Source organism: Pelodiscus sinensis, chromosome 1, assembly GCF_049634645.1.
Source record: "Pelodiscus sinensis isolate JC-2024 chromosome 1, ASM4963464v1, whole genome shotgun sequence".
In the NCBI taxonomy this organism is placed as follows: Eukaryota; Metazoa; Chordata; order Testudines; family Trionychidae; genus Pelodiscus; species Pelodiscus sinensis.
In genome coordinates this window covers 288,995,062-289,006,070 of record NC_134711.1, presented here as the reverse complement: position 1 = coordinate 289,006,070, position 11,009 = coordinate 288,995,062, and the positions used below count along the sequence as shown (strand labels likewise).

Below are 11,009 nucleotides of genomic sequence, written 5' to 3'. Positions count from 1 at the left end.
TTTTGTACTTTGGCCAAAAAAAAAAAAAAAAAAAAAAAACGCAAAAAATTGGTTCCTGAAACACACTCATCATTCTGAGTAATTCATACTTAATGATGTTCAAATTGACTAACCGATGATCAGCAGTGTAACTGTCCACTCAAACTGTGAGGGGAAAAAAGTACTAGAAGATGTTTAAAATCTGAGGTATCTGCTATTTGTTTCAGTAGTATGGCTATGAGAGTTTACTTTACACTTTGTTTGCTTGCAGGTTGTACTTAAAATGTTAGGGCCTAATCCCGCAACAGTTATGACTGCATGCATAGTTAATGGGCCTTAGCATGGTAATTCTACTGAGGCATAAGTCGTTGCAGTATCTGGCCCCCAATTCACAAAATACGCAAATAGTGCATAAAATTCCAACATTAAAATGAAATCTAATGAACAAAAGAATTAGTGCATTTCAAATCATTCTATCTAACTTTATTTTTAATAGTTTAAAATAAGTAGAATGAATTGGACTCAAATGAACAATGTTGCTGTAGGAAACTGAAAAACTTTTCCAAATCCACAAAAATATATAAATTAATAAACTCGGTGGCTTACACTGTGTACATGCTACATCATAAGGCATAATATCAATGAAAACACTGAAACAAAAAAAGCCAAATACTTTAAACTAACAATTGATAATAAAAAAACGTAACTAACATGGTGGCTGAAAAACAAAGGCAAATGCAGAGATGTGTGCTGGTACATCACATGGTCCTGAGAAGATGATCATTTTTCTTCAGTAGCCAATGAATCAGTTCCATCATTTAGTTTTTGCTTTTGCATTCTTGTTCGAGTAGATGCTAGAGAAAAGTGACAGTAACTTTTAACCACCTTTTACAGTAAATCAACTTGTGCAAAATAACTTTAAAGGGTGTCTCTAAAGGGTTAGTGATACAAACAAATTAAACCCTAATTTGAACCACAAGTGCTCAAATATTTAATTCTGAAATACTTCAGTAATTCTGACTTACTAGTTTTACAGCCTTAAAGAACTGTGTACTGAATATTGGTTTATCTCCCACTATTGTTATAATCAAACTCTTATCTCTCTCTTTCCTGACATAAAGCACGTCCAGTGAGCCTTATATGCAATTCAAGTCTTTTATTACTCAGAGACAGCTGATAACTCAAGCAAGAGAGTGAAGAAAAAGAATAGTTGCTTCATAAACTGTATGATTGTGAGACACAGAGTCTTGATGTACAGAGACACCAATGTCCAGGAGGCAAAGGTGAGCCATGGGACTATGAAAACTCTCCTGGCAGAGAGAAAAACCCTGGGAAACCTAGTAAAATTAAACAGGGGTAAGAGAATACGAGATGCCCCGGCTTCTCAGTGTAAGAACTACTAAGTGTAGAGCATATTTTAAGTAACTGCAGGCAGAGAGGCCCGACAGAGAGCCCTGGGAAACCTTCCACATACTGAAAATCCAAAGCAGTACACCTGGTCTCTTAGGTGCTACAGGATCAAGTGATAATTTCTAGTAATTTAGTACAGATGACTCTGTTGGAAAATGTTTAGGAATACACTTCGGTGTGGCTGCTTTAAAAGGTGGACGTTAGCACAGATTTCACTGCATGGATATATGAAACAAGCAGGGATAGAAGACCATAAAAAGATAAAGCACATTAAAATGGAGCCTAAAAAGTAGCACTATCAAAAGCTGCATCTGAGACCTCCCATCAAATGCAGTATTTAATCACATGACTTTTCTGCCCATAAAGGCTGCTGATCTTGAGTGTCCTGCTTTATTTTCTGATAAGTGAGCCCTTTGTGTGCATTCTTACTAGTTAGAGTCATTTGGAAATGATGCCTTTGTAGGCTTTCATGCTGCTGGGTCTGGGATTAAAACAATATGAAAGCAAGCATTTTATCAACTGTTCTGTCCTTTTCAAGGGTATCATGACTCTTCTCCTGAGATCCAATGTAGGTTGCTGAATTTTGTTTGCATACTTGAAGTCAGTATTAAAACAACCCTAATTTTTAGGATGAATTCTTCTTCTGTATTAGTCTGTCTCTGTGGAGTATGCAGTAAAGTGGTTTGTTGGAGTGTGCTATGCACCCCCAAAATTCTGCCAAGATCACTGATGGTTAAGAGAGTAATACCATTTAGGTGCCTGCAGTACTAAAATAATGGTGGAATCTTCAAAAGTGTACCACATTGGCCTAACTGATCTTACTGAACTTGAGGAACTATACCATTCACTTCAGTAGGAGCAGAATGAGGTCAACTCTAAGCACTTTTGAAAATCCCACTCAAATCCCTTGTCAGACATCTCATTTTAGGTCTAATGCTTTCAACAGATATGCAAATATCATCTCATTTTAGGTCTAATGCTTTCAACAGGTATGCAAATATCATCTTCCAAAGAGGTCACCTGGGAACAACAAAGTGCAGATTTTATTAGTTTTTAAAGTACTGCGCACCAGTTCTGGTGACTATGAGGTAAAAGAGCTAATAGAATGTGAACTGTTTACATCTGTACCCTGCGCCCCCCCATACCACAAACTGAAAAAAGTTCCAAATAAAAATGTAAGTTTTCAAGTCTTCCTGCACCCCGTTTTCTTTAGCTCGTCTTCAGAAGCATCATAGACTCCGTATTCAATGTCTGAGGGAATGTTGAGAGAGTCAATTTTTCCCCCTTGATGGCAAGTGCAATAGGGTCTGGGATGTCAGATATGTCAGCTCTGAGAACTGATGAATGAGCAATCAACATCACTCTCTCATTGGTCTTCTATGCCATTCTGGACAGCAGTGGAATTGGACGGAAGGTACAGTAAGGAATTGAGATGACCAGTCCAATGACAGATATCCACTGCTGCCATTTTCTGGAGGTTCTCTCTGAGGAGAGGTTTTGTAACCTTTCCTGACACTGAATACTATTTACTAACCCAAAGAGACTATTTGTATAAGCAAGTCCCATTTGATTGAGTAAAGGATGAAAAATTCAGCACTAGAGCGCTATGCTGGTTTTCTGCAAAGGAGAAAGGTTATATAGGATGTTATTAGTTTGAAAGCTCATGGTACAGACATCATTTCCTGGAATCTCTGTGCTCCACAGATTCTGAGTCAAACTAAAGACTCTTCACTGTCTCCTAATCGAAATGTATCTTCCTATGATTTAATGGTGAGAATCTCTCTTTATAGACAGGGGATGATGCCAAAATCAGTCCGACACGTAATGGGGGTGCTGTCTGCTCTGTGTGATTCCCATTGACTCACCCACATGTGTATTGGCTCAGACATCTAGTCCCAGCCTGAGCAGATAACAAGGTTCTTCCCAGGGGGAGAGACAAAGGAAGGGAGGTGGAGATGGCCATCTGGCTGGGAGGGAGGGCCTGGGAGCTGGGCAGTTCTTGGCTGGGAAACATTAAGAAAAGAGACTAAGCTGACTCCTATGGATTCGGGGGCCTGTGGATCCCTACCCCAAGGGATCTGAGGCTGCCTAGGCCCTCACTTAGATGCCCACATAGAACGTGGACTGTGCTGTACCTCACAGAAGCAATAAACCCTCTGTATTCTACTGGCTGGCGGAGTCTCATCTTGCTACAGACCGGGTACAGGATTGGGGGGCACCCGACGTGCCACCACACAGTCCTCTTTAGGTTTCCATATGTTGTGCATTTGGTCAGTGCCTTGAGATTCAAAATATTTCTCATTTCTTTAGATCATAGAATCACAGAACAATAGAACTTGAAGGGATCTTGAGAAGTCATCGAGTCCAGTCCCCTACCCTCATGGCAGGACCAAGCACTGTGTAGACTCTCTCTGATAGATGTCTAACCTGCTCTTAAATATCTCCAGAGATGGGAGATTCCACAACCTCCCTAGGCAATTTATTCCAGTGTTTAACCATCTGACAGTTAGGAAGTTTTTTTTTTTAAATGTCCAACCTAAACCTCCATTGCTACAGTTTAAGCCCACTGCATCTTGTCCTATCATCAGGGGCCAAGGAGAACAATTTGTCTCCCTCCTCCTTGTGACACCCTTCTAGATACTTGAAAACCGCTATTATGTCCCCACTCAGTCGTCTCCTTTCCAAACTAAACAAACCCAATTCTTTCAGTTTTCCCACATAGCTCATGTTCGCTAGACCTTTAATTATTCTGGACTTTCTCCAATTTCCCCACATCTTTCTTGAAATGTGGTAACCAGAACTGGACACAGTACTCCAATGGAGGCCTAATCAGCGCAGAGTAGAGTAGAAGAATTACTTCTAGTGTTTTGCTCACAACACTCCTGTTAATACATCCCAGAATCATGTTTGCTTTTTTTGCAACAGCATCACACTGTTGACTCATATTTAGCTTGTGGTTCACTATGACCCCTAGATCCTTCCTAGACCAGTGTTTCCCATTCTGTATGTGTAAAACTGATTGTTCCTTCCTAAGTGGAGCACTTTGCATTTGTCCTTATAAAACTTCATCCTAATACCTCAGACCATTTCTCCAGTTTGTCCAGATCATTTCGAATTATGACCCTATCCTCGAAAGCAGTTGCAACCACTCTCAGTTTCGTATCATCAGTAAACTTAATAAGCGTACTCTCTATGCCGATATCTAAATCATTGAAAATGTTAAACAGAACCAGTCCCAAAACAGACCCCTGCGGAACCCCACTTGTTATGACCTTCCAGCATGATTGTGAACCATTAATAACTACTCCCTGAGAATGGTTATCCAGCCAGTTATGCACCCACCTTATAGTAGCCCCATCTGTTTAGGCCCAGAATAAGGATAGAGTTTGTTCCAGACAATCTCTCTTTAGAGAGTAATGGCTTGGCTGGGCTTACCAGGATGACAGTCTGATGCTGCCTTCATTAATGTCAGTTTCTCAGGGTTATTTGTTGTCCTGAATTATATGAAGCAAATGTAGGAATTCCTCCAGCTAACATTTCAATAATTTTTAAGGATCTATTGATCTGATAATTTTTCCTATATGAAAAAAATATACATGTCCATCCTCTATTGGAACAACCAATTTCTTGGTCTCAGCTGCCATTGCAGCCTGATTTTTCAGGTACTGGTACTACCTGTTGGTAGGTTGGCTATTAGTTGTAAAGTTTCATTGCCTGTTTTGACATCTGCCCTTGGAAAGCTGGCTCAATAGTAAGTTGATTAAATCTCTTATGGCTAGGTTGATTTGAATTTAGAATTTCTTTTGTTAGTGGATAGAAAACATTTATATAATCAGATGATTTTGGCTTGGTATTTTAATGGGGTTGTTTCCAAATTTAATGCTAGTAGGTTTCTTTGAATCATAGTATTATATTTCTTATTGTGACCCTTTGAGAGATGGAATTCCAGGATCCCCACTTGGGTTTTATTGCCATTTTGTATTTTCTTAGTTGCAAGGTGCTTTGGTCAGAAGATGTATATAATCCAGTGTTAATTTATTTACCAGACTACAAAAACTGCTTATGCACTATTGTGTAACACTGCAGTAAACAGATCCTGTGTAATCTTTTGGGTTCCCTTCTTTTTAGACTGACCAAAGCTTCTTTTTTTTTTATTGTTTTCAAAAAGGTATGGAGGTATGATTCTAGCTAGTCTTCAAATATCCAACAGAGAATCTCAGCAGCAATGCCTGAGAGAAGTGGATCAATGAGAGACTGAATATGGCCAAAAATCAGTTTGTGAAGGGAAGACTGAGTTTCTCTTAGCCAAGAGAGCCTCCTCACCTGACTTGTCCTCAGAAGATATTCCTATAATTAGTGGGGTACAACTACAGTGGCTGCTTCCCTCTGATGTAATAGCATTACTGGTGGGGGGGGGGGAAGGAGGGAGAGAGAGGTGTTGTGTTTTGGTGAGTATCCTGCTGCAGCTGGCCTGTCAAGGAGCCTAGACACTTCCTAAACTTCTGCTCTTCATTTAGCTCATACAGTTCTCAGTTCAATTGGGAAATCTGTGAGCAAAAGAGGCATCATGATGCTGTGGCAGAAGAGGGCCCCAAACTGCAGGTTGCCTTCCACACTTTCTGCAAACAGTTGCTCCAATAATCCAGCTGAAAGACATGAAAGTCTGCACTGGGAAGCAAGCAGGGACAGAAGACGAATCCATATATTGATATTGCTGGTAAAATTCCAAGACAGAATTTAGTAGATGGAGAGATTCTTTGAGCTCCACTCTCTACAATGGATCCAGACACATGAAGGAAGATAGGTAGGGATGGGCTCTCAAATGAAAGGAGAGCCTGACCACATGTAGGGATCAACAGACATATCCTATGTAACCCATAGTAATTTTCAGGGGAGTAGAACATAAGAGCAGCAGTTTTCCTTACACAAAAACTGTCTTGGATGGTCTTAGGATTTTTACTGGTGTAGTGCAGGGCCTACAAAGGAAGTGAAAGTAGGGAGGAAAGATACTCAAGGATCTGCCCCCAAATCTGCACCCATACTAAAACCTTTGACAGTCTACGATGTTAACTGCAACTGCCTCTGAGGGCATGTCTACACTATCAGCCAGATCAATGGATAGAGACTGATCAGCAGGGGTCGATTTATCGAGTCTAGTATGCTTGCAATAAATTGACTGCTGATCACTCTAGTGTCTACTCCGATATTCTACCTAAACAAGAAGTGCAAGGGGAGTTAACAGGAGAATGTCTTCACTGCGGTGTGTCAAAGGAAGACAACACATTAAATAGGTCTATGAGCACGGACTTCAGCTACATTATATATGTAGCTAAAGTTGTGTAACTTGGATCAATTTCTCCTGGTAGAGAAGATCAGGCCTGAAACAACCTTGCTACTGGACCATCAGGCAGCTGGAAACACTTGTTCACCAGAGCATCTCTGATTAATTGTATTTTGTACATGTATTTTACTTTTATTTTTGTATATGATAGCATTTATCTGCAAAACACAACAGCTCCAAAAGAAATGGGCACAGCAAAACTTATTTACCAGACTACGAAAACTGCTTAAGCATGACAAACACTACTGTTTAACATTTACTATACTGAGCAATTTATTTCTGTAACTAATTTAGAAAGATAAGATCGGTTATTAAATCAGTTTAAATGCAACTCTTTTAAGGGTAAGTGCAACTTTTACAATTAGTAAACCATGCTTAGAGTTGAATAATTTAGGAGAGGCTAAACATTCATTTTGACATTCAGTATTAAAGCTTTTAGTTCAATACTCTTTTATAGATCAGACTCATGCAAGTTGCTACGAACAACATGTGAAGATCTGAAAAGAAAGTACTATGCTGCTGTAAATCACAGTGTATGTCTTGCCCTCAAGCCTCACACAAAATCCCCGATATCCACCATGAGAGTTCTGTTGTATGTCCACAGCAGTATATCATACGATTCCCCTTCTCCCTTCAAAAATGTGCCACACAAATACATATGGTAGATCTCAACTACTAACTGAGCAAATATTATACATGTCTTAAGATCCCCTTTCTATCCAAGAACAAATGATAACTTTATTACAACAAATATTTTGCATATTAATTGTAACTATCTTATGGCCAGTATTTATTCAGAAAGCGTCAATCTACGAATTGCAATGTTTAAGAAAAATTTCTCATGTTCGGACACTATCAGCAGGAAACATCTATCTTACATGATATCTAGGTCAGACCTTTTCCTCTCCAACTCATCTGATGAGATGGGTTTTACTTATGAAAGCTCATAATTATCTATATTTTTGTTAGTTGCTAAGGTGCCACAGGACTACTTGTTTTTCTAGGTCAGTTGGGACACTTGATGGCTAGCCTGTATTTCCATTTTAAACTATATTTTCAAGATCAGATGGAATAATAAATGTACCTAATAATTCTTAAAGAGTTTTTACTGAAATGTATGTTACTGTATATGTTTAGCAAGGTTTTTATTTGGAGAGGCTGGCAGGAAGTGAAACAATCTTTTATATCCATGACTTTCTCATTTCTACTCATTTACAACAGTAGATAATACTTACTCATTTCTGCAAGCTTTTGCTGGAATTTGGACTCTCCAGGTAGGTGTTTGCTGCAGATAGAAAACATTTCATTGAAACAACTAGCAAGCATTTTTGTCTAAATAAAGCAAAGTAACTAACCATGATTAGTTCATGTGAGTACTGTCACTCCCTAGTTTCTTGTGAAATGCAAACATAGCTCTAGCATTTTTTCTGTATACTAAAATTGATTCAAGAACTTTTATCTTTCTGATACGCAAATTTTGTCTTCAATTTTGCTAAGTTTGATTAAAACCCCTCGACACAGTAGTTTAATATCCAGTTTCAGTCCAGCATTCAATACTGTGCTTGCTGTCAGCAGGAAAGACTCTTGCTTCTGACCTAGAGTTTCAACCTCAAGAAACTATCACTAAATAGTTTATATTATTCAATATATTAGGTAAGAGAGGTAATATCTTTCATTGAATAAACTTCTATTAGAGAGAGAGACAAGCTTTTCTTGTAAACAAAACTATAGAAGATACTGAATTTTGACAAGCCAGCTACAACACTGCATACATACATTACTTCTACATGGTGGTGGCTTGTTTCCATTGTTATTTTGTTAAACCTGATGTTATAGCCAGCCCTCCAGAAATAAAAGCACATGTAGTTTCATGAGAAGTTAAGAACTATATCCTACCTTCCATCTGCCTCATCCTGTCCTTCTATATCAAAACGAAGTCTCTTCAGTGGCTTAGGGGTGGTGCTTACTTCAGCACTGCGTTTCAGCGGACGGTCACTGCTACCCACCATTTGGTTTATTTTCTGAAACTTCTCAGAAGTCTAGGATTACAAGAAGACAATAAAAAAACCCTAGCTAAACCATGTGCATTTTCCAGACTACTACACAAAAATCATTTTTCAGACTTCTACATTTCTACCGTCTTTTAAGAGCTCTTTAAAACTCTCTCAAACTACCCTAATAAAATATTGAAGATTTTTAATGAATTTAGGCTATTTCAGAGATGCTAGTAAGTGCCCCAGCAATCTCTTGTTTACAGATTCCAGAACACACTCAGCTAAACCAGAGACACTGACCAGTTCTAAAAGTTATAGAAAACTACATTCCTTCCAACTTTTTTTTACATACACAAGACTTGACATTCAAAAATTTATACTCACCCCAAATGATTCACCAATTGATACAAGGATTCTGTCAAGACACAAGAAGTTTAAGACAGATTAAGCCTTATTTATCAGTGAAAAGACAGAAACACTCACAAACTTGCAAAATTTGGCATGAAGACTACTTAAGAGATCATATGCCTTCTAAGACATTGGCATATTAAACTAAAGATATCTCTCCCTTATCTCTTACAAATATGCTACCATTCAATAAGGGCAAAACAATCACCACATACTTAACAATTTCTGCTTAAATTTTACAATTCTTGAAAGAACCAGAAAGTGCTGAAACACCAAATTAGAATCACCTTGAACTGTACATGGAAGAGAAATTGTGGAATGGAGAGTATTAGACACCCACTTAGTCCATACCAGGCTTTTTTTAAGAAACACCCCATTCTCAATAGGTGGGTAGCCCAGACATTTCCTTCCTTGGATCATTACCTTTAGATGTTTGCTAACCAAAATAATAGCAGGAGTTCAACCTAAAATATACAATGATATTTGTAACTTTTTCAGTGTCCATGCTCATTCAATCCTTGACCTCTGTGCTGAGCGTGCTCACAAGGGGGTCTGTTGTTATGGTGTTCACTAGGAACTAGATTAGACAATACACTTATTTTGCATAGGCCAAACACAGACAGAGACTGGCAACAAATGATGATCAATTGCTACCATCTGTGGCTATATCATAATCTGGTAGTACAAAGCTACACTGATGACCCAGTACTAGTCCTGTGAGTCATGCTGGTTGCACTCAAGTAATTCACATTTGACATGAATATTATACTATAGACAGTGATAATATAATACAAATCAAGTGAGGCACCTCTAAGAAGAGAATTTTCTATTTCATATCAAATCCATTTTCTAATGGATTGGTTACCACCTAAAGTACATAAGGCCTCATTCTATGTACGAGTTTTAAAACAGGGCTCAAACTTTAAACCAAAAGAGAGCTATAGCCATTGAGGTCTAGCAAAATCACAGTGTATAATTTCCTAATTTGCTTCAACTAAATACTTATTTCTTACTCTAACCTGAGAGAAGTACTCAGAGAATTATTACCAACCTTGATCTGGGAGTCATCTTTGTGGGTGACATCAGTCCTTCAGAGAATTTGTATGGACTCTTCAAGGGTGAGATATAGATGTTATTTCCAGCAGGAACACGTAGAGGAGAATTAGAAAACTTATAAGGACTTCGAGGAATGTGGGGGATGGGTGACAAGGTGGGAGGCTATGACAAAAAAGTAAGCAGCATATTTAATAATTACATTATAATATTTCAAAGTCAGTTAAAAGATTAACTTTCAGCACAAGTGTACAGGAAATCAACAACTTACCCTATTGGAGGCATATTGCAAAATGTTAGTTTTCAATTTCTGCATAAACACTAAGTTGTAGAAGACTATAATGGAGTCATACTGTCCTTCCCTGATCAACACTCGTTTGAAAGTCTAAAAAGGGTTTAAAATTATATATTAAAAATAATCTTAAATTTCAGTTCAATTCCCACAGCATGCCATTTATTTAAATCAGCTTTGGCTAATATTTAAGGATGTTTGTGTGTTGTGTGTCAATCAATAGAAAAACTGACTTAATTATATTGGTGCCACCCCATAATTATACCAATTTTAGTATGTTTATGTCAGGAGAACTGTATTCACAATCATAATTTACTTGAGAATTGGTATTTCTACCAATTTACTTACATGAATGCAAAAATTTAGTTTTTGTCTTTACTTGGAGCCCGGGTGCAAACACACACTCACACTAGTGCTCCTCAAGTTAGCATGCTAACAGCAGTAGTGTAGCCATAGTAACACAGGCAGGGGTGAGTAAAGGCAGTGCAGGATAGCTGCCCTTAGTACATACCAATGCATTTGTACTCAGGAT

At 38.3% G+C, this 11,009-nt stretch overlaps 1 protein-coding gene across 3 annotated transcripts in view; it reads right to left on the bottom strand.

Annotated features, from left to right (window-relative positions):
* Positions 1-11,009, bottom strand: part of RB1 (RB transcriptional corepressor 1) — a 152,369-nt gene continuing 141,360 nt past the window's right edge. For all 3 annotated transcript variants that reach the window (XM_006122970.4, XM_006122971.4, XM_075919037.1), the window contains 6 exons: positions 10,457-10,570; positions 10,184-10,350; positions 9,109-9,139; positions 8,627-8,769; positions 7,966-8,015; positions 1-833 (listed from right to left, as the gene is read on the bottom strand). In XM_006122970.4, coding sequence (XP_006123032.2) covers positions 760-833; positions 7,966-8,015; positions 8,627-8,769; positions 9,109-9,139; positions 10,184-10,350; positions 10,457-10,570 — 579 coding nt within the window. In that variant the 3' untranslated portion in view covers positions 1-759. The remainder of the gene's footprint in view (positions 834-7,965; positions 8,016-8,626; positions 8,770-9,108; positions 9,140-10,183; positions 10,351-10,456; positions 10,571-11,009) is intronic.